This window comes from Phyllostomus hastatus, unplaced genomic scaffold (assembly GCF_019186645.2).
Source record: "Phyllostomus hastatus isolate PE091 unplaced genomic scaffold, TTU_PhHast_1.1 phas_scaffold_585, whole genome shotgun sequence".
Lineage (NCBI taxonomy): Eukaryota > Metazoa > Chordata > Mammalia > Chiroptera > Phyllostomidae > Phyllostomus > Phyllostomus hastatus.
In genome coordinates, this window is record NW_025334037.1 from 9,918,662 (window position 1) to 9,946,591 (window position 27,930).

A 27,930-nucleotide genomic window follows, 5' to 3' on the forward strand; every position below is an offset into this window, starting at 1 on the left:
TAATAGCTTGTGCCTCAGAGGGCGATGGAGAGGAGGGTGTGGGGCGACGGTGCGTATGTAAAGTGCTTCGCAAAGTGCCTGGAGTCCACTGTTAAAACATTTCACCTGTGTCTCTGTTCCCTGTCATTTTCGTTAGCGCTCTAAACTACGCTGAAATCAGTTAATGTTGGGAGTCCATGTGTCTTCTGGTAAACGGAGTACCAGGGTGGGTCTGTTGAGATCTTTGGCAAAAGCGGCAGCCAGGCAGTGGCCCAAATGTCAGCAGCCCTCTCTCTAGTGGAGCCTGGGAGGAGGAAGGCTTTGTGTAGCCGAGGTCAGCAGACATGCTGGTGCCTATTGTAACAATGAGGGTCTAAGGCATGTGGACCAGAGCGCCGGGCTTTCCAACCCAACCAAGCCCCAGGAGCCAAAGGGAGGAATTTCACGCTTACTCAGGGGACCACCTACTTGTTGAAGGAATGAATTACCAAAATGGGACAAAGGTGCTGCGGGGTGAAACTCAACCCGGGGCACTCTGAGTGCTGCTAAATCCCCTGCGAGCCCTCTTCAGGGGGCTGGTGGTCCCTCTCTCCTCCCCAAACAATTGGCCTTGCACCTGGCACCGTCTGTAGAAGCTGCTTCTCCCCTGGGACACCGTCCATTTATGGCAGCGAGCAGCAAGTTTTTGTACTTGAACTTTATCATCTACTTCACAGCGTGGGCCTGCATCTCCTTCCTGCAGTCCCTGCAGATTCTCTGGATCCTGGACTGCAGCAGATAAAGGCCGGTTATCTCCTGTGTGCCTGGAGTGCTGCTTTGGTCCCAACAAAAGGCTTGTGAGGGCTGGGTGGTGTTAGCACCGTAGCACACGGAGGATCCCCCTCCCCCACGTCTCCTGGAGGGGCAGCTGCTATCGAACCGTAGATGGTGGAGCCAGAGCTCCCTGGCTCTGACACAGATGTATTTCACTTTCTTCTGCGGAGCTGGTGCTACCTCCACCTGGAGCCTCCTCCTGGGCTTGGAGGTGCCGTGGCCCTCTGCTGAATGAGACTAAATGAACTGGGATTTGAGTCCAGCTCTGCCCTAGCTTTGATTCCAGCTCGGGCTCCGGGTCATTTTGCGCCAGAACTGCAAACCACATAGGCTAATCCCAGAGATTCTGAAATCTATAGAGAGAGGTGGCTGGTGTGCTGTTTTATTTGAGTAAGTGAATCTTTTTTTTTTCTTTTGGTGTGGAAAACGTTGAAGTCTTTCTAATACACAGAATGTGCCAAATGAATAAATAAAGGAGGCGGTTGAATATTCTTGGTTCTATGTTTGAGTTCCAGCTTCAACATTTCCTGCTGAATGGCCTCCGGACCTCTCTTTCCAAGCCTCGGCTGTCCCGTCGTCCGTACAGTGGGTAGAGTATTAGTCCATCTGACAGTGCCTGGGAGAAGACACACAGTAGCTTGGCCCGGCACATAAACTCCATGAGCACCGTTATTATTTTTTGTCATGGAGTTGTGAGGATGAAATTAAATAATGAAAGTAAACTCTTGAGCTCAGTCTGGCACAGCCCTGTAAACTTCAGTTAAAGTTGGTCATTGTCTGTGAGTGCCATTCCCAGACAGAAAGCGAAGGTTAGGATTCTTGCTGCGGGAGTCCTGTTGCATTCTTTGATAGTGGGCTATTTTAATAGGCCCCAGTGGTGGTCAGAGATGATGCCCTTGAGACAACCTCCTGGGGAGGAAATAGTTAACATACCTGTCTGGTGGGAGCTGTAGGTAGCCGGACCCTTCCCCTTCCCCAGGGGTTCCTGTTGAGCCTCTGGTTGGGCTTGCTCACTCATCCACACCAAAGGATTTCATTGCAGCTCGGGCCCTGGGGTTTGGAGGGAACAATTGCCTTGAACAATAGCCAGAAAACAAGTTCCACCAGTCTGGGCATTTGCAACTGAATGCAGCTGTCTGGCGGGGGGCACTTGGCGGCAGCCCTGTGAATGGGCTCTTCTGAGATTCTGGAGCAGGACTGGAGGAGTGAGCAGGTAAGGCCTGGACACAGCCCTTGCTGACTCTGCAGCAGGACTTGAGTCACCAGGAAGGAGGCAGAGAGGGGACCGGGGCCAACCCAGACTGTTTCTGAGGATGTTAGGGCCTCTGGAAGCAGACTGAGTCTTTGGGGGTGGGGAGTGGGGGGCAGGTGGAGGCGGCTGGCTTTGTGAAGATTGCTTTTCAGAACCAGTTACAGTGCTGTTGCATCTCTGCGAACCTGCTGCCGCTTATGTGTGAACAGAGAATGGGTATATATACCTGCTGTCTGACTTCTGCAACCTCAGCATCTCTCTTCCTGGAATAAACAGCATGATCTCACAGGCAGTCCATCTGAAAAGTGTAGTGACCCTGCAGAACCTTCAATAACTCTGCTTCTCCAAGTCCCGGCCTCTTGCTGACAGCCAGGAACCCTCACGCCTGGGCCTGTAAATCCCAGTGGGAAAAATCTGTTCACTCATCCCTCTAACCATGGGATCCTCTTTTGCCTTGTGCTTCATGTGAGATGAAATTATAAATACAATACCACATTAATTCAAGACCGTAGCAGATACCTGTCGCATCTACCTACTCCCAGAAGAGCTTGATACTAAAAATGTGTCCAAATTAAAGGTGATTTTTCCGGGGACAGCAGGTTTCCCTCCTTGGTCCCATGGAATGCTCACTCCCCGAGACGGCAAGGAAAATGGGGAGTGTGAGAAACTGGAGTAATTTATGACTCTCTCACCTGCGTTCCCCATGTAGCAGAGAGCTAGCTCCTGTTAGAGCTGTGGAAATTGCTTTAAGCCCTCTGAGTGGCATTCGAATTCCTGACACAGTGATGTCAGCATTTCCTATAAGACTCTGAAACTGGATCTCCTGGTTTTATGGGCCCTGCCAGTTTTGAATACATTTTCTGGTCACTTTTGGAGATCCTTTTCCCTTCGCAGCTGTATTTCTCCAAATGAAGTAGGCAAACAGTCAAGGCCTTGGGAGCCTCACTTCTGGTTAACATGCTGTCTTGGCCAAGATGGGGTCTCTTCTTGATGCCCTTGGTTGCCATCAGCAGACAGGGATTCTGAAGCTGATGTCCTCTTTCTGATCAGCTGGAGTTTCATTGTTCCAGTGGGCTCTGGGCCCCACACCTCCGTTTCTGGGGAAGAAAATTGGAGTGTTAACAATACATGCAATGTGCCCAGCACAGTGCCTGGTATTTGGTTAACACCATCAATGGCAGCTATACATATCAGGCGAGGTGATTAGACAGTGTGGTCTCCTGCAGACACTGGGGTGAATGGGGACTGAAAGCCTCTGTACAGGGGTCCACAGACTGTAATCGCAGGCCAGTCGGGCGGCATCTGTGAGTGACAAGGCTCGGATGGGCACGCACGTCTCTGTCTGGAGAGGGCAGGTGCTACTCGGCTAGCTGATTGTCTCCTGTGTGAGATCCTGGCACCCACTCCAAGTATCTGATAGTCTGTGTGGGCTTAGAATAATAATAACCTGAGTGGCAAAGTCAGCAGTGAAAAAACACAGGGACTAGGAAGTGTAGTTTCCTGTTTGGCAGCTTCTCCTTAATGGGGGGAGATTCTCTGAGATGGGGGAAGGACCTTCAGTATGCCACTTTGCCTCGGTCTCAACCTTCCTCTGAGCTTGAATTTGTAGGATGTCAGTTGGGAAGCAGCTTTTGGGATGACTTTGTCCAGCTCCCTCTGTATACGGGGGACCGGGGACTAGAGAGGAGGTGACCAGTAGGAGGGAGGCCATGGCTGACTCTGGCTCTTCAGGCTCCTTGCCTTTGCCACTTCCTACCTGGGAGGAGAGAGCTTCACAGCAGAGTGCTGGTGGGCCAGGGCGTGGGCATGCTGCCGGGCTGGTGCCTTGTACTGGGACTTGGCTGGTGGCATTGAAGGGGTTATTCAAGGGGACTTGAGGGGACATTGAAGACTGCAGAAACGGTATCAGGAACCAGTGCGGGTTCCGCATGCTGCCCTTTGCTCATCTCCATGTTGTATATTTTTATTTGTGTCTGAGCTGTGTGTCCTTGTCTGTCACATCCACTGGCTGTGCGGTCAAGGTCAAGAGTAGGGACATCATCACTGTATCCCCGCTGCCTCGCCTGGTGCCAGGCAGATACAAGGCACTGGCTGACTGGATGAGATGAGTGAATGAATTCAAGACCCCTGGCTCAGGATCCAAAAATAGTGAGTTTACAAGTCTTAGGAAAAAATAGCAAATTTTTGATGGAATTCGTTCTCCCCACCATTGGCTAAAAGTAGGTGAACGTCAGTTTCAAATCTGATCACTTATAGCTCCCTTTGTGGCACTATCTGCTGGACCGATGGGGGGCACTTCACCAAGTAGAGAAAAAGGTCCATGACTGTGACCTGGTTGGGAAACAGTGCTTTTGTGTTGGTAACTGCGAGGAATCAGTGGATGCCTCTTCTTGCCATTTCTCCAGATATCTCAGCCAGCAAATTTGTAGGGCAAATCCGTGGTATGCTGTCCTGGGCGGGGGGGGGGGGGGGGACTGGGAAAGCAGCTCTGTGTCCCACATCCCTTTCAGTTTCCTGTTGCAGAGCCTGAGTCTGGAGGAGGCCCTGGGGTGTCTCTGCTTGTTTCTCACGCCTCTCGGACACGGTGCTGTTTCCGCTGAGCGGCTGGGAGCAGCTCTGGAAGTTGGGCAGTACACAGCTAAGGTGGACCGGAGTGGGGAGAGGTGGTGATGAGCGACAATGCTCTCTAGAGTTCATTGACTCTCCTGGTCATTCGTGTAAAATTCACTCCTGTAGAAAGTGGAATCCCCTTGAGCTCCTTTAAGAGTTCGTTAGGTTTTACTATGCTATTTATTGAAGTCTTCATTTTTAAACCTAGGCTTTCTTACAAATACCATCTACAAATCAAAGGTTTTAGTATACATTAAGATGACTCCCACTTCTTATCGGTTAGTAATTTCTTAATTCACATTTAACAAATTGGGTTTAAACGATTAGTACTGTGTGCAAATTTGGATCATTATTTTCTTCAATAATTCAACCTGTTTTCACAAATGTAATCTACCTGGTTTCCTCGGGCTGGTGGAGTGCCTGGCAGGGTCGATCTGTCAGCCTAGCAGCAGAAACCTCCTGCACAGTTAATCGACTCTTACAAATCCATTAAAGTCACAAATGCCACAAATTATCTTAAACACTCCCGTGCTTCTTACAGTCTGAATGTCATTTTCAAATTGTTTATCTTGAAAAGCTCAGGTCAGAAACCAGCACTCATTTAAAATTGAAATCACAAGACTGTTTTTCAGATTCTCTAATATGTCATACACTCGTTTAAATGTTATAAATAGGCAGAGATTATCCCAATGATCAGAGAGCTTGCATTCTAAAGTTACGTATTAATATTACGATTTGTTTCATCATATCTCTTCATCTTTTTAAGCCCTGCCAGGGTTTCAAGTCATTATTCCCAACTAAGAGCAGTAGGCTGACCACCCAGGTGGGCCCAGGCTTATCCTGTGGTCATGTCCTCTCTGTCACACTCCAGACCATGATGCAGGGGTGGTCAGCTCAAACTCTAGAGCACTCGATCGCTCCAGAGCCATAGCTGAAAACACTAGTTCTTCCCGCTATGCCATTGGGGTCCCGCAAGCCTCTGAGCTGGAATTTCATTTCGCCACACAGTAAACACACATCCTCTCGGTTTCTTTCAAGTTTCCCTGGTAATCAGTTTTTGTAACCTCTTTCAATATTTACTGCCTGACCTGGGTCAGTAGACTTTTGTACCCTGTGCCAGGTTGTACCTAATTTCTTTTGCCACTTGATTGGACTCAACTAATACCCTTGCTGCCTGAATGGGTTTGGCATGCTTTTCATATTTTTCCCGTCTGACTCTGGGCCACAGGTCTGGAGTCGTTTCGCAAACAAATTGCAATTTCCCAATAGTTAGCGTGGGTCTATGTACCAAGTGGTTAAAAAAAAACACAACGAAGCAAACCAGTTTTGAGTAAAAGAAAGCAGCAGTGCCTTAGTTCTCACAGTTGAGTCTCCCAGGGGTGCTCTGGCTTCAGCTACAGCTGGGTGCAGGCGCCCACGCAACGTCTTTCCTCTGGACTCCGCGTCCCCTGCTAGCTGCCTGCTCAGGCAGCTGAGGGGGAAGTGACTGCTGACAGCTCTGGACTTCGATCGCACCTTTTCCTGAGTGGTGTTTCCATCCTGCTCAGCCTGTCCTGTGTGGCCATGTAAGTTTGGGAAACACTATTCTAGGCGGCATGAATGAGATCCTTGTGGGGCTTCCCAGCGCTAAGACGTGTGTGCACCTTGCGGAACTGGTTTTCCTTAGAATACATTTCGGGGCTCACTGACCTGATCCTGGTGGATCATGATGGTTTATACCCTGAGTTTGGGGGAGAAGACAAGTGGAACCTAAGTGATTTTTGTATCTAGGTTGACTTGGCAGCGTCCCCGAAGATGCAGACATGAAGGAGACATGACTGGTTCTCCGAATGCGGGGACAGCTTTGGTTTCTGGCACACAGACAGCTCGGGACACTGAAGCTGTTCTTGCTCAGCATGGGCCTCCCGTAGGGTCACTGGTTCCCCCACTCCCACTCTCCCGTGGGGCAGATCTCTGGCTTCTCCCCTCTGGGGCCGGCTCAGTTACAAGGATTTCCTGTGAACTCAGGATAAGCCTCACGCTGCTCTGGGCACTGAGGGGAGGCATCCTGTGTGTGATCAGTGCCCCGAGCCCTGCTGGAATCATAACGTGGCGTTGAAAGGCCACGGGGAAGAGCAGGTACACTTTCAAAGCAAAAAATCTGGGGTTGGATTCATGGGCATCTGTTACTTCTGTCCTTCCCCCCCAACCCCTGCCAGTCATGTGCCTCTCCCATCCGTCCTCCTCCTTCATCAGATCATAGGCAAGTTTAGCTACATCGAATTCCTCACTCTAGACAGCCAATGCCACTGAAGATTCGTGGGGTTTCCATTAATTGTGAGAGGAGATTTGAGTCCTTTTCCATCTGTTGTGTCATACTCTCCCCAGACCAGGTTGCATCAGCCGTGTGTCACCCCCTAAGGAAATTGAGGCGCAGAGTTGTGACTTGTCAAAGAATGAAGTGGAGAGGGAACTGGGCTCTGCATCCAGGGCTGGTGGTGATTTTGTGTCAGAACGTGCCCCTGTCTCTCCTCTGCACTTAAGCTCCATCAGGAGCTGTTAATAAACACTAACGCTGTGCCTGGAGAGGAAGGGGAGGTGACCCACAAAGAGAGGTTGACACTGTTGCAGCACCACCAGAGCCAGCATGCGGCAGGTTCTTGGTGAACAGCCTTTGTCGTGAAGGGCAGCGTGGTCCAGACCAGGAGGCGTGCATGTTCTGAAATTAGGCAGCCTTGCATTTTAAACCAATTCCAGTGTTGCCTGAAAAACACTGGTCAAGATACTTGTCCTTTCAGCTTTCACTTCTTCATCTGTAAAGTGGGAGGTCATAGGTGCCTTGCAGAAGTGACACGGGGACTGGGGCCATGTATAATGTGTGTGAGGTGCTCGGCACTGTGCCTGACACGTGACATGTGTTTAGCTGCTGTCACCAAGCTGCCCCTGCGCATATTTGGAAGGCAGAGCAGTCTGTCCTGTGGGGAAAAACTAGAAAATTGTATATGTGTATAGAAACAAAGCCAGTTTGTGAGACTGTGGAACTCGGGGTGCAGGGCAGGTAGGGTGGGCTCAAGGGCCGGGAACCAGGTGGAGTCCAGGCCCATGAGCGGAATCACATGAGTGCAGTTTGCTGAGACCCTGGAGCCTGGGGCCTTCTGGACCTGTGACGTCACCCACACTAAACCCCTTTCTGAGCACTCAGGCTTCCTGCCTCCACCCTCCCTACCCGGGGACCAGTCACACATTTCCCCTCATTTCTGGGGGACCTTCCAGGTGGGCTTCTGGAAGCCCAATAGCAGTGCTGAAGGGGAGGGTGATGAAAACAGCTCTCACCAAACCTTCGCCATCCCGCCTGGTCCTCAGAGCTTAGGCAGGGATCTTACAAGCTGCGGGAACAAACCAGAACTTCTTTGGAGTTGTTGCGGGGCAGGCCTCCTCCGCCACCCAGCATTTCTGAGGCATCAGGCTGCTGTCGCACAGGCAAGATGCGGGTGGAAGGCTGAGTGGAGGGGTAGAGTGGCTGAGTCAGTGCTTTGTTATCAGACAGCCCCAGGGGTAGAAGCTGGCCTCACCACTCCCGCTGTGTGACGCGGAACCTGGTGCGTGCCTGCCTCGCAAGCCGTGGCTTCCTCCTGGGAAGCGAGCCGTGCCATGTCCCCATGTGCACTGAAAGTGGACATAAGGAATGCCGTCTGGCGTCACAGAAAAGAGGGTGCCTCTGGAGTCATAATGGCTGGATCCAGATCCTGTTCTACCTCTTACTCTAGTGTCCTGGCCTTTCTAAGCCTCAGTGTCTCCACCTATACAATAGAAAAATAATAGTACCTAGCTATATTCTGTATATTAAGTACAGCAGTGTTAAACTCTTCAGCCCCATGAGTTTAAATCACCTGCTATGTACCTGCCACCCTACAGCCAAAGGAGAAAAATGCAGCAGGCTTGATAGGTGGGGGAAGGGGTGGCACTATACCTAGTGAGACCAGGGAAGAAAGCCTTTCTGAGGGGTGACACTTCAGGTGAGAAGGAGGCAGGGACAGGTGTCCAGGAAGAGGGATGACTAATGGAAGCCCTGTCAGCTTAGGAGGGACAGAAGCCCATGAGACCGGAGCCCGAGAGTGATGGAGAGGCTGGCGAGGGACGGGACTAAGGAGGGAGGTGGATCGGAGGGTCTGGAGGGCCAGAGTAAAGAGTTGGGTTTTAAGTACCCGAGAAACCACTGGAGGATACTAACAGTGGGGCAACATAGTCTGATTTATGTTTCAGATACCGTCGCTGTGGGGTGAGTGGACTGACTGACTGGTTTAGGATTGGAGCCCAGGGCCCAGCTGTCCTGTCGGCCAGCACCCAGGCAGGCTAGATAGCAGCTTGAACTGGGGGGCGGCAGGTGCACCTGGGGATACATGTTGCCAGTTGAGAGGGCGGGAGCAGGAGGTGGATTGAAGTGTCTTGGTGGTGCTGGGTGATGGTAAGAAGGAAAGAGGAGAGTCATGGCCCACAGACTTGACTTGAGGTGAGGGCAGGGGTGGATCACAGTGGATCTGAGAGTTGGGAAATGAAGCATTCTATTTTAGATGCATCCTGGGATATTAGTAGTGTCTGAGCTACTAATGGTGCTGTCAGGTCCCTGCTGCCTTTTGCAGCTTTCATCTGCTTGGCATTTCATCTGAAAGTGGAGTCCAGCGCATTCGTATTGCCCTGAGCATTCTTCCTACTTACGGCAACCCCCAAGGAGGGTGCCACTGCCGAATCTTTCTGTGCACCGCTCTCAGCTCTGATCTCCAAAGCCACTGCTCCTGCTCAGCCATAGGGCCTGGGAAGCAGCCATCGACTTCGTAAACTTCCCAGGATGAAGTTGAGGATGGGGTGGGAAATGGGTGATGTTTTTAGCCACTCAGGGAAGCACCCAGCCTTATGAGGAAGATCTGTATCAGCCGCTTGCCCCAGCCGCCAGTCCCAAACCACCAGGGTGACGCGTGGCTTTGTGCCACCGCCAGCTTCCCTCCGGGGACACTGCGCATGTGTCTGTGCCGTCAGCCTGCGCCGGCGTGGCCTGTGGTTCTGGTGCTCAGGGTGTGTTTGTCTTGGCAGCTGGGATGACAGCAGCTCCGTCAGCAGTGGCATCAGCGACACCATAGACAACCTCAGCACTGATGACATCAACACCAGCTCCTCCATCAGCTCCTATGCCAACACACCTGCCTCCTCTCGCAAAAACCTGGATGTACAGGTAAGGCACACGGTCCCTCCCAGGTTCCCCCAAAGGCCCTGCCAGCAGAGAGCCTTGGGCTGGTGGGTCCAGGGGGCCGTTCGGGATGAGCAGACTCCCCAGGTCCATGAGGGGAGGCCCAGCCTCCTGCTTGCTGCCTGTGCCTGTGTCCCCCACCCTGGCCTCTGGCTGGCGTCGGGCAGCAGGGCGCTGGAAGCGGGAGTGGGGCAGCCACACCGCCCTCCCTCTGGTGGCCTTGGTAAAGCCATGGTCCCTTCCTGGACCTCAGTTTCATACCCTGTTTTTTTAAAAACTGGGATGCTGGACTCAGCCGGCCGCTCTCAGCCAGGAGTGCGAGTCCCCTCTTTGCCGTGTGGGGCGCACCTCTGGTTCCTCGGAGCGATGGGGGGGGACCAAGATTGGGCGCCCTGGCTGGGACGGCCAGTGCATCGCGTCCTTCTGACGGCGTATTTTCATTGGCCCACGGTGTGGTTTTTCTTCTTAACTGGATTCCATGTCAAGTTTTATGAATTGTGTTATTTTACATGAAAATGAGTTTCTGGTTTCTCTTGGAAAAAAAAAACAAACCACCCAGAAGATACTGTCTCCTGGACCTCCATTCTCCAGATGGCATTGGTCAGTGATGTCCCCTTGCTGGCCCCTTCGGATGGGCCCCCAAGCCCCAGGGCGCCCAGCTGCTGTACCCCGAGAGCTTGAGTTTTCAGGGCTACTGTAAACTCCCAGGTTTTGGGAGTTTACATGATTTGAGTGTAGTGCTACGTTATATTTGCTTTCAAAGTGGTCTCGTGGGGGTCCCTTCACTGGCCCTCATGGCTTTCCTTAGTGGTCGAAGGGGAAAGTGGGTCCCCGAGTCGGGTCTGCCAGCACAAGGACTGGTCATTCGTGGCACCGCCACATGTGGGCTGCCATCTGTCTCATGATGGTCCCTCCCACCCACGGGGCCACTGCTTCAGGGGAGCCCATGGGAAGGTCTGATCTGGACAGAGTCTCCTGGGGTGCCTTTGTGTGTGGGGGTGGGGTCAGAACTGACATGGCCCCCTTCATTCACTCCCTTCCACGTACTTATTCTCCTGCTGTTTCTCACGCTGGGCAGAAGGGAACTGCTTTGGGATCTCGTTGCTTTCAAAGGTACCCTGTCTTTGAGGACAGGGCTAAAGCCAGGGTGTGTCACGGTGTGGGAGTAGTTCTGTCCCACAGAAATACATGCTGCCTGACCAGTGGAATGTTGTAGGTGTTGCCTCTGAGTTTGCCTGCCACTTCTAGGGTTTTCACTTTAGCTGGAATTTCTAATTATTGTTGGAGAGTGAGGATGGGTGGTGGTGGTGGTGGTGAAGAGGGGGAAATCTCCCCAAATGAAAGGGGCACAAAGATTTGGGCAGGGCGGCACTGATAATGTTCTACACCTTGATTTCTGCATGATAGATACGTGTGCTGAATTGGTAAAATTTATTCAAGTTGCATACTGATACGATTGTATACGTGAATGCTGTACCTCCATGTAAAGACTTATAATAAGAAAGAGAGAACCTAAGCCACACTGCCCCGGAGTGATCCCCGTTTCGTCGGTAACTAGACACACGCCAGAGACAACCAGGCTGCCTGTGTCCTTGCCACCTGCCCCGGCCGAATGTCTCAGCGTCCACCACTTCTCCTTTCCTCGTGGATGCTAATTTTTTTCCTGAGATTCATCCTAATTTTATTTCCTACCATATGTGACATAAGTAACAACTGGCTCCCACAGGTCCTTAGATTCTGAAACGGGGAACCAAGGAATTGCTCAGCTGCTGTCTAGCTGGGGGGCAGGCAGGGTATCTGAGGTCCTTGAGAGGAGAGAGGGAGGGGGCAGAGAAGAAGGGGTGCCGGAGGGGACAGGCACCAACAGATCAGTGAGTCAGTCGTTTCTCTTGCATTTCCCTGCCAGGTAGGAACAGCTTGCTCCTAAGAGGCGCGTTGAGCCAGCAGAACACAGTGCTGGAAGCATGTCCTTGTCTTTGTTCCCTTCCCGCAAAGCCAGAGCTGGAATCTGTTTTCCACATCGACACAGAATTCACATCCGGGATTTGCCACTGATTTCCTATCAGACACACTCGGGGTTGGTTCATGCCAGGCTCCCCTCCTCTTTGACTAGCTCTTTGCTTCCATCTAGCTCAGGTCACATCAGAAAAGGTCCAGGAATATGACACAGACATATCTTTTGATCACGATCAGAAAGTTAATTTCAAGGGACCTAAAGGATTTAATATTCATTGGGTTGTTTTCATAGTAAGACTGCCTGCATTTAAAATATTTAAATAAAACCTAAGTAAGTAGGTGTTGCAATAAAACACAGACTTGCACCAATAGTTGCTAAAATTCCTATTGGAGATGGTTTCTTTACGTGGATTTGTAGTGGCATTCCTTTGTTCCTGTCCAGGGAGCATCTCCAAATATTTGAATCTGTGCAAATGGCAGCCCCCCGCTCCCTGGCTCCCCTGTACCACTCGGAGGAGCGCTAAGGGCCATTACTCCTCTCCGATCAGCATCAGCATCAGTCAGTGGGAAGACGTGTGCTGCCGCCCTCCCCCAGGGCTCACTCGGGTTTCGTCACGCACTGGCTTCTCCTGGGCGGACGGGCAGCACACACTGTCCCAGACAGGTCACGGAGAGGCAGGAAGAAGCGGCTCAGCATGTCACTGAGAAAACAGGTTGAAGACAGGTCACCTGCCTAGGTTTTCATATTTGAAAAGCCTCTGGGGAATAGCCAAAAGGAAGTGCATCTAAGGAACAAGGAAGGTATGGTCTGGAGAGCCGAAGGAGTAGCCTCCGTCAGCTGATGGAAAGAGGAGGAGGCACATCACAGAGGAGCGAGCGATCCTTGGGGGGATGGAAGTGCCCCGTCCGTAAGTGGCCGTCCCCTTTGCGGACGTCAAGGAGCATGGTGTGCCCTCGTTGAGGCACACGTCCCCGGGTTCAGCATCGGGCAGCCGTGCCGACTGCTTCCCCACGTGGGGGGCAGGGTCTCCCCTGCTTGAGGCGTGGCAGCCTCCTGGCTGACTTTCCCCGGGGGAGCTGGTGAGCCCAGGTGGGCAGCCAGACCAGGTCGCCCCATCAGGTCCAAGGGGTGGCCTTTGAGGTCAGGGCTGAGCCCCCCACTCTGACCTCCTTGGGTAAGCTAATCACCCCTGCAAGCCTCTGTCGCCTCGCCCATAAAATTATGGCAACGAGATTAATCTTGAAGGGTGAGTGTGGGGGTGCCTGAGAATACGTTATCTAAACGCTGTCTCTCGGTGCCCTGTTCTTGGCAGTTGCTCAGGAGTGACCATGTTTAGTTCCTGATTTCCTCTGGATTACCATCCCTCTGCCTCCCTCCTCCCTCCTCCATTCACGTCAGCAGTTAAAGCTGACTGTGTTCTTAATCCATTTTGTTGGTCATTTCAAAGCAACTCGCCTTATATCTTGAAGCATTTTCTCTTGAGGACAGTGTTGGTGGTGGCAGGAGAGTTTAACAAACACACATCTCTGCCCCACACAGCCATCTCCCCACTGTGTCCTTGGTCATTTTGCATTTCCTCTCAGGTCTCTGGAAGGTTCCATTCCAGGTGCTGAGCTGCAGAGAGGTACAATTCAAGATTTTTCTTACTTTTCACAGCCTGTGAAATTTTTAGCAAAATATACAGAGTGGGGGAAGGTAGATAATGCCAGGTGCATTTATTCTTTGCTTCTCAAGGAAATAAAAACCTGAATTCTCTGGCAGAGATTCCTGACCTGTGCAGCCATGAGAGAGCCCGGGGCTCTCTGGGCGTTCCCTGGATATTGGTCGGGATGAAGGGATGGGGTTGGGGGGTGGGGGGCGGCTGGGAGGGCACTGCTTCTGCCCATCTGTTTGGTTGTTGCTGTTGTGACTTGAGGCAAGTTACTTTCGCTCTTTACACCTGGTCTGTGAAATATGGCTGATGCAGGCTCAGCAGACTGAGTGGGCTAATGATGGATGTGGAGGGACACAGTGCCTGGCAAGAAGAGCGGCAGGTGATGGTGATGATGCTGGTCATTTTTCTGCTGTGACTGGGGCCCAGACTCCAGCCAGTTCAGCCTCTGGATCTGCAGGGGATGTGGGCATGAAGAGGGCATGTCCCTGACTTCTAGAAGCTTGTGGCCCAATAGCAGGAAAGACAAGTGCCCTTTTTACACCCAATGCAAGACAAAAATGGGATAAATGCTAAGGTGCTGGGGGTTTTCAGAGTCAAGAGGGCTTTTGAGTCCCTCCACACTTAGCTCATTGAGTCTCCTCTCAGCTAGCTCTCTAGGACACCCACCTGTTATCGCCCCCCTTTTGTATACAAGGTAATGATCTCAGCAAAGCGAAGCCACCCCTCCAGGGTCACACTCACAGCAGAGGAGGGGCAGCACCCAGGACTTGAACTCCAAGTCTGCCAGACTCCAAGCCCATGTCCCCCGCCCCCATCATGCCAGGCCCCCCCCCCCACCGCACTGCTCAGCGCTGCCCCCCCCCCCCACCTTGGTTCCAGCCTGTCATTCTCAGAGGACTGGCCTCTCTGTGGTCCCTGAGGAACCGGGGCCCTCGCTCATGACCTCTCCCATCTCCCAGGCCCACTCCCTCTCCTGCCTGGCTGTTCCCCCACCTCCCTCTGGGACGTTGAGTGAGGAAATGGACTTCCAGGTAGGGGAAATAGGAACATCCTTTCAAAAGGAGGCGCCTTATGAGAGGGGAACAGCTGACAGAGGCATGGAGGGCCAAGGGGAGGGCACAGCTCTGTGCAGCCCCGTGTGGCCATCCTGCTGGCCTTGGGTTGTAAGCCCTGGGAGCAGAGGCAGGGACATTTTCACCTGTTGATCCCTCATGCTGTCACCATACGATCTGGCGCACGGCTCCAGGAGGGTTTGCTAAGGAGATAGGCACTCAAAGCCGGTGATGTCCCAGGCAGGTGCCCACTGTGCAGAGCAGTGCAGGGATGGCTGCCGCCCTGGATCAAGTTGTGGGGGTGTGACGGCAGGGTTTTTGTTCTCTCCAGAGCGGGGGTCAAGCCACAGTCCTGAGCCAGGGCCATGTGGCTCTCTCTCTGCCACAGGTGGAGTCGGAGCTCTGGGGGTCCTGCCCAGAGGCTAGGCTGGCGCTGCTGTGGGGTTGGAATTGGGGAACAGCCAGCCAGCCTGTATGGAAAGAGCATCTGCTGGGTGTTGGGATCGTGTTAGGAGCCACTGGACAAGCAGAAATGTCTCTTGTTCTTGGGCTTATTCCCAGGAAGGTGGAGTCATAAAGCGGATACAGTGCGGGTCCCCAGAACCCTTGCATCCCCACTGCCTCACTGTGCGATCTTGGACACTTTTCTTGTCCACTGTGTGCCTCAGTTTTCTCATGTAAAACTGGGACAATGAACTGTAACTTCCTCACAGAGGATTAAATTACGTGATACAGGCAAAGCACTTTAGCCCGGTGCCTCACACACGGTGCTTAGTAAATGTTATTGTTACTGTCACTGCTGTCAGCACAGCTGCAATTTGACTGAGGGGAATGAGGTACAGGAATGAGTATTAAAAGAACGGATGCAATAATCCAGGATGTGGTGCGCTAAGTTTTCAGTGCGTCTTAGAGTGTATTCGAACGTGTTAAAATGTACTTGGACAAGATATTAATGATTTGTACTTGTTCATTGTAGTGTTCCCAGTGCCCCCGAGCTTGCCTGGCAGATGGTGGCCGCTGGTGGATATTTGCTGGGTGATTGCTTCCAAAGCCACATCCTTTCCCGTCTCAGGCCCTGGCGCACGCCCTTCTCTTGCTAAGTTTCTTCTCATTCTTTAGAGCACTTCTTCAAAAAGGTCTTACCTCACTCATGGTCCCCAGCCCCATTATCATAATCTAAAGTACATCAGTGCCTATATTTCTCCCTCAGACTCCTTGTCCTTTTCCTTACAACACCCCTTATAATTCACAGTTACTTATTTGTATTTATTTACCCCATCTCTGCCTCTTTCACTGGATCGTAAATTCCAGGAGTGGTGGGAACCAGTCTTACCCACAGTTCCCCAGACTCCCCATGGTGCCTGGCAAACAGTGGGCACAGAGGAAATCTTGCCCCGAGCAGGAATCGAACCAGCAGCCTCTCGCTTTGTGGGACGACACTCAACCAAGTGCAGCACACTGGTCAGGGCGGGAGTGGGTAACTTCGTTTCCTCTCATCTGTAAAACTGAGGTGAAGACAGTACCGCTTCCCTGCTTGCCCTGTGTAACCAGGTGGTCAGACGGCCGGGGTCAGATGGCATCACTTTGTTAAAGTGAGCTCTAGCTGGACAAGCGTGTGTTCGTTTTTTCACTCATTCACTCGCCAAGGCTTGAGGGAGCCCATGCCCTGTGCTCAGACGTGGGAAGTCCTCTTTCTGTGTCCCCGCTGCCGCTGAGCAATGAGCTTCCACGGTTGCGGGGTGCTTTTGTCTCGTCATGTCTCTGGTGCGTAGTACCTAGCAGGAGCTCAGCGTGTGTCTGAGGAATGACTCAACAGGGAAGATACTCGTAAGCTGGCTCTCATGGGTGAGGGGAATTCTTAAGGGGGGGAGGGGAGACCCAAAGAGTCCATGGTGGTGATAGAGGAACAACTGAACTTGGGCTGCTTGTCTGTGTTTGGGTTTGATCCCACTCAGCCGGTGTATTTCGTGGAGGAAGGTGTTTGTTCTACTCTTGGGGGACGGGCATTAGGCCGGATTCTGGCCAGGTGATCGTCTTGATTTCCTGTCCTGCCAAGGATGCCCACTGTAGGGAGTTACATACAGCAAGTAAGGGACGTGCGTCTTAGTACAGCCACTCTGAAGTGTTGCTGACCTCCCTTCCCCATTTTCTGCATGGCTTCTCCCGACTGGCATCTCCTCGGGCTGCCCCCCCTTAGGGAGGCCCCTGAAGCATTCTGGTTAGCTTCTGCCTTTTCACTGCAGCAAATCATTAACACCACACTTCTGTCCCCTCCTGGGTTCCATGGCCAGCAGGTCAAGGCTCTTCCAAAGAAAGCTGGCTAATTATACGCCTCGTCTGAACAGAATCCCACAAGAGGAGCAAAGCAGTGTGGCATATGCACAGTGCTGGGGTAGGAGCAGGCACCCGCTGGCTTTTAGCTTTGGGGGGAAGTGGCTTTTGAGGGTGTGTGTTCCTCTCAGCCCCTCTCCCTCCCTGAGAGTGGAACTAGCAGCCGCCCCCACTTGCTCGCTCACTGGCTCCGAGTGTTAGACTGTGACGCTGCACTGGAGCCTGGGATCTCACTGCCAGTGGAGTGATAGGGAGACGGAAGAACAAAGGGAGACGGGCAGGAGGCTGGATGCTGGCTGGAGCTCAGGCTGCCTGAGTTAGAGGGGGTTTCTCGCCAAGTGGCAGAGAGTTGGTGGCTGAATTCTCGCCACATCTCCCATCTGCTCATAGTTCTCTGTGGGGCTCCTTCCCTCTTTCCCTCTGGCCCCTTTCACTCTCCTCCCTCACTCCTCTCAAGGACATAGTTGTATTCTTTACTTTCCTTGGACCGAAAAAAAAATCAGGCCTTCTAATAAGATAACCACAGTACAAAGGCCCAAACATTTTTAAGTTGTTAGTTATTATTTTTCTTTTACTTCACCCAGTGTATTGGCATTTTTGCTTGGTGGTGAGGGTCTCTCCACCCCGGGGTCTGGGAGAGACTAATTCGGAGTCTCACCCGCAGACCGACGCGGAGAAGCACTCGCAGGTGGAGAGGAGCTCCCTCTGGTCGGGTGACGATGTCAAGAAGTCCGACGGAGGGTCAGACAGCGGCGTGAAGATGGAGCCGGGCTCCAAGTGGCGGCGGAATCCCTCGGACATGTCTGATGAGTCCGACAAAAGCACGTCGGGCAAGAAGAACCCCGTCATCTCCCAGACAGGCTCGTGGCGGCGCGGCATGACGGCCCAGGTGGGCATCACCGTGCCCAGGACGAAGCCGGCTGCCTCGGCGGGCGCGCTGAAGACCCCAGGATCAGGTGAGTGAGAGGCATCGCCGTCTTTCATCCACAGGTGTCAGTTTCCAGACCCAGACCATAGTCACTCTAACTCTAGCAAGGAATTGTTCTTTGTTTCTTTGTTTTTTAAGTCCTGTAAATGCTCAGGTGTTTGTTCTTGGGGTGTAGACTCTGCTAATAACCAGCTCTCAGGAAAGTTCACATCTCTTCCTTTTTCCAAGTGGAAAAATGTGTGGAAGGTTTTAAAGTCTGAAGGCAGTCCACTGCTGAGGCCGTGTTAAACTGGTGGACATGTGCTGGGTCAGAGCGCACATGTGAGGGCCTGTGTTTATAAGCTGTTGGCATGCTGTGTTGATGTTTCCGTGATTCAGGGGTGTGTGTAAACGGGAACTGTTTTTGCAGGAAGTCAATGGTCCCTCCTATGGAAGTTAGGAACATCTCTTCAATGGACGGAGGGAGAAAGTTCAGTGAGAGCCAGGCCTCTTCCCCAGACATGTCAGTGATTGGCTGGCTTTGCTCTGTGCTGGGTAAATTTAGACTGCTTTGCAAATGAGTAACATCATTGACATCTAAAAGGCTCACGGTGACAGTAGTAGACTAGATTGCCTTTATGAAAAGCTCTTTCCTCTGCCTCCCAAGGGTCCTGCTCTCCCCAAGGAGAACGTGAACCAGTTCTTTGGAGGAGGGGAGGATTTTAAACAGACTAAACTGGATGAGCCGGCTTCTTGGTGTGCAGGTTAACCCTGCCGATTTCTCTCCTAGGAAAAACCGACGATGCAAAAGTGTCCGAGAAAGGAAGGCTGTCCCCCAAAGCCTCGCAGGTGAAGCGCTCCCCATCAGATGCAGGCCGCAGCAGCGGTGACGAGTCCAAGAAGCCCCTCCCCAGCAGCTCCCGGACGCCCACCGCCAACGCCAACAGCTTTGGGTTCAAGAAGCAGAGTGGCTCGGCTGCCGGCCTGGCCATGATCACAGCCAGTGGGGCCACTGTCACCAGCAGGTCAGCCACACTGGGCAAAATCCCGAAGTCGTCTGCGCTCGTCGGACGGTCCACTGGTCGGAAGACCAGCATGGACGGGGCTCAGAATCAGGACGATGCGTATCTGTCTCTGAGCTCCCGGACAAACCTGCAGTACCGGAGTCTGCCGCGGCCCAGTAAGTCCACCAGCCGGAACGGGGCCGGGAACCGGTCGAGCACGAGCAGCATAGACTCCAACATCAGCAGCAAGTCGGCAGGCCTGCCGGTGCCCAGGCTGAGGGAGCCCTCCAAAGCGGCCCTTGGGAGCTCTCTGCCGGGCCTGGCCAACCAGACGGATAAGGAGAAAGGCATCTCCTCGGACAACGAGAGCGTGGCTTCCTGTAACTCCGTGAAGGTGAACCCGGCAGCCCCCCCGCCTGTGTCCAGTGCGGCTCAGGCCACTCTCCAGCCAGGGGCCAAGTACCCTGATGTGGCCTCTCCCACACTCCGCAGGTGAGTGGGTAGATGGCACTGAGCAGAACCGGAATATAGGGAATGGTGTCCTGGATTTTTAATAATTTCCTGTTTCTTAGTTAAAGCAGTCTCTGTATCTTCCTTGTCAGTCCTAGGATAAAGCTGTTTGGTCAGAGGCTGCCAGCAATGTTGCTGTCACCTGATTATTTTTCCATGTTAGAATGAAAATCTTTTTTTAAAGATTTTATTTATTTATTTTTAGAGAGGAAAGGGAGGGAGGGAGGGAGAGAGAGAGAGAGAGAAACCGAGAAACATCAATGTGCAGTTGCTGGGGGCCATGGCCTGCAACCCAGGCATGTGCCCTGACTGGGAATTGAACCTGCGACACTTTGGTTCACAGCCCGAGCTCAATCCACTGAGCTATGCCAGCCAGGACTAGAATGGAAATCTTAAATTAAGCCTCTGTAATCGATCATCCTGAGTTCAAAGCTTGGGTTCACCTTAATTAGCCACCATGTAAACTTTCTTAGCAGCATGTCTCTGTTTTCTCATCTGTAAAATGGGGGCACTGATACCTACCTGAGAGTTCTTATGAAGATTCATCTATGTAGCCATATCTGGCCCATAGTAAGTAGTGAATAAGAGTTAGCTACCATCCAGATCTGCACAGGTAACTCAGGGGATGCAGACAGTTTTTTTCTTGTCTTGTTAATTCAATGACTGCAATTCCTCCTCATCATGCTAGACAGTGATCTTGGCCAGATCCTTTTCTCAAATAGTCCAGTGTTCTCCACATACTTATTTATAACCACATGCATAATTCCAAATTAGTTTCTGAAATTTTAGCTTCCTGGAAAAAAAAAAGCCTCTTAAAGCAGAAGTGTTTCTGAAAAAGAGAAATGGATTTCCTATTACCTTAAAAAAAGCATTTTCTCACATTTCCACACAGGGTGGGAATTTTCACATGAAAGTATTATTTGCTATTTTTTCTTCAACTTTGTTTTAAATTTCTACAGCTTTTGCCTGTTCATAGTATCTCATTATAATCTCCATATCCACTGGACCATCCTCAGACTCCATGTGCATGGGGCAGGACTTAGTCTCGCTTCTCAGGAGATTTCTTGTCGTAGGAAAGAGTAAGTCCAAGGGCAGCAAACCATGCAGTGAAAAAAATAAAAACCGTGCGCGCATGTACATATTTGGGAATGAATCGGAATGTTTGAAGAGGCTTCAGAAGAAGCATTCCACATGAAAGGTATAATGAAGCAGTTCGCTGTTCTTTGTCTAGACTTGATTATTAGAATTTCAGTAATAATTACTTTTTCTGGGGAAGGTCCTATCGGGCTGTTCTTTGTTGTTGTACCAGATTGCCTTGTAAATGAAAATTTTCTCTGCTTCTTGCCTCAAGTATTACCTGTAATATTCACTCTTTGGTATTATGAATTTCCTTCAGCAACTACAAAGACATTTTATTAGACCTTTAGGCTAGTGTACTAGAATACTAGAAAATGCACGCATTTTCTTAGGTTCCGCACTGAACACCTTTCGGCCAATTCCTGACAATTGCATTTTTACTAAATGGTTAAGGCATTTTTATTGTGCCTTAGTATGGAGAAGATAGATCTCGGGTGAAGTGAGGTAACTCTCTTCAACAAAAAGGTCGGGTGTTCTCTGTGTCTTTACACATAGCAGGATTAGGAGCAATGAGTAAAAGTGAAGAAGGCAGATCAGATTTTGGTTTTCTAATTGACAGTTCTAGACACTGGGGTGAGTTACCCCTTAAAGTAGTGGGGTCCCCATTACTGGAAGAGTGTAAGCATTCTCAAGCCAAAATTTAGTAATCGGATGTTTCATTCTCTGATGGTCACCAGGCGAAAGTGTTTTTCATCTGTCTCCAGATATTGTAGTGAGGATTGGTTACATGGTCAGTCGGTTGGTTGTCTTTACAATGATTAAGATTTGTAAGGACTGTTTGGAGAAGACAGGTCAAACTCACGCCACTGAGCAGCGTGGGGAAGGGCCTGTCGGTGTTGTTGCCACTGTGCAGAGATACCTGTCCCCCCAGAGTTTCAGTGAGCGGAATCACTCGCCTTGCTTGGAGCAGGTATTGCTCCCTGACTATAAGATGGCCCTGCCGCTCACCAGGCGCCCTTCTGCCAGTGGAGGAGGGACACGTTTCCTGTGTTCCGACGGCACGTTTCTGGTCATGAGTGGGGTGGGGGGAGCTGGTGACATGGAATGGCATTTCTGTGTCTCTGAGACAGACACACAGTTCACACCGCATGTCTGGTCTAATGTCTTGGGAGCTCAGTAAGGTTTCCGTGTGCATCAGTGGGTAGTACTAGCACTCCGGCCGCAAAGACACACCTTCCGGGTAGGGCTTTCACCGGAGATGTCTGTGGAGATACTCTCCCCAGGCCTCATCCAGGTCCACGCTCAGGTTCTCGATCCTGCATGGGCTCAGAGATCAATCAGCCCACTGCCCGGGGTCGAACTGACACAAACCAAGCGCCTACATTGTGCCTGGGGTCACGGATACAGAGATGATGCAGGCAGCTCTTTTCCTTGTAGATGTTTCCTGGGCCAAGGCAATTTTCTGTTTATTCTGTTTACTCTGTTCATGGAAAGAAAGGGAAGCAGGATCTTGGACCAGCATGAACAGTCCTGTAGAAAATTATTCCCTATGGCCCTTTGGCTCAGACAGAGCCAGGGTCTCAGCTGCACCGTACGTACACTGGAAACTGGAACATGTCATTCACGAGTGTCCCGGTGGCCTGTCCCAATGGGATCCCCGTAGCCATTTCCGTTGAAACAACTATGCCTCCCCCCAGGGACTCCCATGGCTCCTGGACCTGAGCCACATTGACTAAACAGCTGGGAGCCCCTCGGCTCTGGGTGTCCAACCCAAACAACCCTTTGTCTCTTCACAGACTCTTTGGTGGGAAGCCTAGCAAGCAAGTGCCCATCGCCACAGCTGAAAACATGAAAAACTCGGTGGTCATCTCCAACCCTCATGCCACCTTGACCCAGCCAGGTAACTTAGAGTCCCCCTCAGGCAGCGGCGCCCTGAGCAGCGGGAGCAGCAGTCCTCTCTACAGTAAGAATGTGGATCTCAACCCGTCTCCTCTAGCTTCCAGCCCCAGCTCAGCGCACTCGGGCCCCTCCAACAGCCTCACCTGGGGCACCAATGCCAGCAGCTCCTCAGCAGTTAGCAAGGACGGCCTGGGCTTCCAGTCCGTCAGCAGCCTGCATACCAGCTGCGAGTCCATTGACATCTCCCTCAGCAGCGGAGGGGGCCTGAGTCACAATTCCTCCACGGGCCTCATCGCCTCCTCTAAGGACGACTCCCTGACTCCCTTTGTGAGAACCAACAGTGTGAAGACCACACTGTCAGAAAGGTTGGTGACATGCGTTTGGCTGCCTGTCTCTCTCAGAAAGACACCCTTTCAAGAGGCAAAGGATTGTGTCAGGAATCCCACAGGTTAATTGCCCTAGCTTGGGAGAGTTCTCTCTTTCTGGCCACCGATGGCTTCCATAGGAAAGCCAGTGCAGGGTGGGATTCAGCTCAGCGCTGCTCCCTGTTACCTTTTTCATTGTGGTTATTCTCAGGGCTTGGAGCTGCTGGAAGTCTCCTGGGGGTAGATTTAATGCATCCATTTGAAATGGCATTCCATCTTTGAAATCCTTCCATTTTACTCTGTTTGTTCATCAGCTGGCTTCTTCCCCCTCCCCTTGTAATTGTGCAGGCAGAGTGGGTGGCCGGCTGCAGCCCTGGGGTGTATGTTAGGACGTTCCTTAGGCAGCAGGGTCAGTTTGGTGGCCGTCATGGCAAACACCCTCCCATTGAAGGGCTGCTGGCCAGTGACAGGAAATCAAGAAACCTAAAGCATCCCCAGAGCTCTGGATTTCACTTTAGTGGTGAAGTGTCCATTGTCTCCCTGATGGAAAAAGAAGCAAGTCAGGGTCAGCCCTGGGAATGAGAAAAGTCACTGTATTTTACAACTCCCCCTCTTTCTTCCCGTCTAATGTTCCTTCTCTTGTTTTCTACCTGCCTGGACTTCTAGCCCTCTCTCTTCCCCTGCCGCTAGCCCTAAGTTCTGCAGAAGTACTTTGCCCAGGAAACAGGACAGGTAATGACATTGTAGGCCGGAGACCCCACCGAGCCTTCTAGGTTCCTCTGCCCGTCTGTGTCAAGCCAGATGTCTTGTGTGAGGCTGTCGGCCCAAGGCTTCCGCTTGTGTTCGTGGCTCTGGTGTAGTATGCGACCCCCAGACATGCCAGTGAGGGTCTGTTCCGCTGTCCACTGAAGCCCCTGGAGAGGTGGGGTTGGGCTGGCCCCTCTCTTCCCTACTTGGGAAGGAACCTCAAACCTGCCACTTGAACTGGGGGCGGAGAAGCTCTCACTTGCATCTCAGTGTTCCTGTGGCATGCTCCTGCTTCCCACCCTTTCCCCCTTCTCCCTCCCCTCCTACTCCAAGCCCAGAGATGATCTACCACCCACCGAGCAGCTTGGCCCTCACCTTTGTCTCCCACCCCCTCCACTCCCCACGCAGCTGGCTCTTCTCCCTTTAAAGTCCTTCGCTGCAATTTGGCTCCTTCTGTTTTGTAGGCTGCTGTGTTCTGTGTGCCCATTTCCTGTAGTGATAATGAGAAAGAGTATGTGGAGCGTTGAGACTTTATAAAGGAAGAGGCTTGTTTGCCCCCAGCTGTCCTGTGGGTGGGCCTCAGAAATGGATATTGACCTTAAATTTGTGGGGGAGCCGTGGCTTGGCCAAACATAACAAGCAGATGTTGTTTCATGATAGAAAAAAAAAATTAATGAAAGCCCTCTTCACCCCATCAACAGCAAAATCTTTGTTTTTGTCAGACTCACAGACCAAGCCTTTAAACCCTTGTTCTTTGGAAACCCAAATGCCTTGACTTTATCAGCCCGCAAGTTGTAACATGCCCCGACTCCGGCCCAGGGCTCAGCTCTTAGCTACATCCAATGAGGGCTGCAGAAACTGAGAGGGACCTGGAATTCACTTGTGAATTCCAAATATGCAGACTGCAGGCCTCTTAAAACTCTCCAGCAAGTCCCTTGTCTCACTTGAAGTCACCGCCCGTGGCACTGAGGTGGCCCAGAGCAGGTAGTGCAGAGGAGGTGGCATCTCTCTCTCCAAGAAGCAGTGGTGACGGTGCAGAGATGGGCGACTGGGCGGTGGAAGGCACGGGCTCTGCCTCAAGGTGCGGCAGCCCCCGAGTTTGGTTTCGAACCTGCGGGGCAGAGTGGCTCAGGCCTCCCGGTGGCTCAGGGTGGAGCTTGCGCTGGTGGCAGTGCGGGCCAAGGGCTGGGTTTCTCCAGCTTCCCTGGAACAGGCTGCGTGCTCCGCTGGGCACGGGGCCTTCCTGGCCAAGTGAGTCTCTCTCCCCAGCTCTCTCCAGCCCCGTCTTAGCCTGTCCCACCTCACATCGCCTGCTCTCTCTGTGCTTCTCTGAAGTTCTCACTTTTGTTTTAACTTCCCTACAGTGACCCGCACCTTGATAGGAACACTTTGCCTAAGAAAGGACTCAGGTATCTGTGTTTCCTCCTTGCATCCATGCCATGTGCTGTGGCTTTGGGGCTTGGCTGGCGGGGGTTCGGGCTGGGCTGGGTTCCCCGCTTTGGCCACCGCAGTAAGACCTTGGACGACCGCTCCCCTGTCACCCGCTCATTCTCATCTCTCCATTTGTTGGCTTATGTGCTTGAGCAGAGGCTGTGCTTTTTCAGGCTTATCGTGGTAAAACCATGTCATGCACCACTGAGGCCAGTGGATTTCGTCACTGAGCACGTCGCCACGACCATTCTGTTCACGGGCTGGCTTCCCAGAGGAAGGGCGTGACTTATAGCATGTTGGTTTGTGAGCCAGGACAGGGCCATGGAGGAGGGAAACATCACCGCCAAATTTGAAAATACGTAACTCTCGGCCCATAGAAAATTGCTAAGGACAGATACTTAGCACTCATCAAAATAATAATCAAAATCAAATCAACCCAGCAAGATATGGGCATAATCCGTTTTTGGCGGAAAGAGAAGATGATGAGGAAGTGATGTCCTTCCACCCGTTGTAAGTCACGACCCGGGCTCATTCTGGGTGCCGGTCCTGGTGGAACAAGATGCTGTAAGTCACCGCGCCTCCCACCACCTACTTCACGTGGCCAATCAGAGGAACCTCGGTTCCAGCGCCTGCCCCATGGTTTCAGTGTCATGTGGTCGCAGCTGTCATTTGCCCCTCTCCCTGAACACCTCCTCCTCTGTGGCATCAGCTTCCCCTTGCACTAAGCATTATGTGCTTTGCAAAGAACGGAACTCGGAATGAAATGTTTCAACACTGTCATGCGTGTCTCTAGTGGATAGCCTGTAGCTCGTAAGGCTGAGAGCATTTTGAACAGTCACGTGAGGTAGGTATCACTGCTTTCTTTCCAAAGAAGCTCCAAGGAAAGCCAATTCTAAGATTCTAAACATAATAGTATTCAAAAATCTCCCCAGGGTGGCCTTAGAAGGGGGAGCTGGCAAGGCCTTTTGTACTGAACAGTGTGCATCACACCGAGGGGGGCTGATCATTAGCGACTGGGCTAGATGTGTACATTTCAGCCACTGCTAATGAGCGGGACTGGCTGCCCCACCGTTGTCCCAAGAGGAAGCTAACCTCTCTAAATATTAACATTTCAAAATGCTGCGTATCTATTTCTGGAGCAGATCTATCCTGTGAAAATGATGGAGCTCTGGCTTTTTAAATTGGCTTTTAAAAAATTCAGCAAAGGGACATGTGACAAGCTGTCTTCAGGCAACCGGTATGACCTAGAAAGTTACATGTCCACCTAGAGTGGAAACAGGAAGGCAGGCACGTTCTCCTGTTCCTTCTCGCCCTGACTTTCCCTTTCCAGTTCCCTCCCTCGGCTCAGAGTCCAACAGCAACACACCCACAGCAGCTTTTTTTAAGCCAGAAGAATCCCACTGTTGACGTAATCACCAGCCACCGTATGGTAATCTGTTTGTTAGTCTAAGGCTTCTCTGGCCACTTAGACGACGTAGAAATTTGAGAAGCTGCCTGTGGGCATCACGAGAAGAACTCGGACTTTGAAATCACACAAAATAGGTAGAAACCTTAGCACGTGACTCAAGATAACATCTATGAAGGCACTTCCTTAGCTCATTGGAGACATTCGATAATCATTTCCAAACACACTGCAGAGTAAATGAAGAGGGGCACCGACCTCCAAAGAGCCTGGCCTGTGTGAAAGCCGATGATTTAGGGCTCCTTGTATGCAGGCTTGCCTGAGCTAGATCTCGGCAACTGCTGTGAGCATCACTGTCCTCACACCTTTTCGTGTCTGGTTTCTGATACGCTATGGTTCCTGGCCACCTGCGTGTGCTCTAGAATGCAGGTGCCCTGAGTTATCTAATTAAAACGTCCTCAGAGCTGCAACAGCAGCTTATTTGGCTGCTTTGGTCCCGTCGGGGGCAGGGGGGCGGGGAGGCTTTGACACGATGCTGTCATGCATCGACATGTTACAAGTACGCTCTGTGACAGCTCTTCTTGAGTGTTCACCAACCTTGCTCTCTTTGTGTATTCCCTCCAAACTGCAAGGAATTCCAATTTTCCCCAAAGGCGGCCAAGTAGCAAAAAAAAAAAAAAAAAAAATGTTTTGAGAAGCTTCTTAAGTTTCGGGATGTGTAGTGATCTGATTTCTTTTTTAACATCAACTTTGGCTATCTGATCGTTGTCAGCTTCACGGAGTTCATTTTCATAAGTGCTGATCATAGTTAATCCCAGCTTGATTTCTGTCTGCCCAGGTATGCTCCCACCTCCCAGCTCCGCACACAAGAAGACGCAAAGGAATGGTTGCGGTCCCACTCTGCAGGGGGTCTGCAGGACACCGCTGCCAACTCCCCCTTTTCTTCCGGCTCCAGTGGAACTTCTCCCTCCGGAACAAGGTTCAACTTTTCTCAGCTTGGTGAGTGGCTGCTGGTCGGTGGCTGTGCTGACCAGCTCCCTAGGGCAGAGGCGAGCTTGCATTTGAAAGAGACAGGTTGGTCGCAGACTCTCAGTATCTGATCAGCCTTCCACAATGTAGTTGGATTAGAGGAGATGGATAGCAAAAGAGCTGGAGAAAATGGGAAAGGTTTTGGTATTCTAATCAATCATTTTTCTTCCTGTGGCTGATAGAGGTAGGGCTATATAGCAAGGAGCTAACCATCCCATTCTTTATTTCTAAGACCTGAAGAAGTAGGTATTATGGCATATACCATGTTTGGTCATCCTCATTGCTTTATTAAGCTAGAAATAAAAATCAGGTTTTGATTGAACAAGTATTCTTGGAAGTGCCTACTGCTGACATAATGCTTGGATTGGCACAGGGGAAAGGGAAGGAATTTGTAACACGCTCCCTGCTGATAGGTCAGTGGATTCTTTTTTAATGCAGCAAACACACTCAGGCAGACTCGTAAATAGGATCAAGGAGAAGAGGCCAAAGCGTTATAGGAAGCTGTGTAGAAACTGAAGTATTATGTACAGTTAGAAAAAGGAAAGCTTAGCCCTGCCTGGAATTACAGGAGAAGGTGACAAGAAGGTAGCAGGGTGGGAGCTGAGCCTTGGGAGACTGATAGAGGCAGGTAAGAGCTTCTCCAGTCTTGTCTCCATTCTTGAGAGAGAGCAGCAGCCCTTCCTGAGTGTT

The 27,930-nt window shown here is 51.5% G+C and overlaps 1 protein-coding gene across 6 annotated transcripts in view; it reads left to right on the forward strand.

Moving 5' to 3' along the window:
- Positions 1–27,930, forward strand: part of NAV2 (neuron navigator 2) — a 367,706-nt gene that overhangs the window by 286,462 nt on the left and 53,314 nt on the right. For 3 of the 6 annotated variants that reach the window (XM_045825827.1, XM_045825830.1, XM_045825833.1), the window contains 7 exons: positions 9,722–9,860; positions 17,534–17,825; positions 18,567–19,272; positions 22,164–22,631; positions 23,298–23,363; positions 24,743–24,787; positions 27,050–27,210. In XM_045825827.1, the coding sequence (XP_045681783.1) occupies positions 9,722–9,860; positions 17,534–17,825; positions 18,567–19,272; positions 22,164–22,631; positions 23,298–23,363; positions 24,743–24,787; positions 27,050–27,210 (1,877 nt within the window). The remainder of the gene's footprint in view (positions 1–9,721; positions 9,861–17,533; positions 17,826–18,566; positions 19,273–22,163; positions 22,632–23,297; positions 23,364–24,742; positions 24,788–27,049; positions 27,211–27,930) is intronic. The other 3 variants (XM_045825831.1, XM_045825829.1, XM_045825832.1) reach the window with 3 other exon arrangements.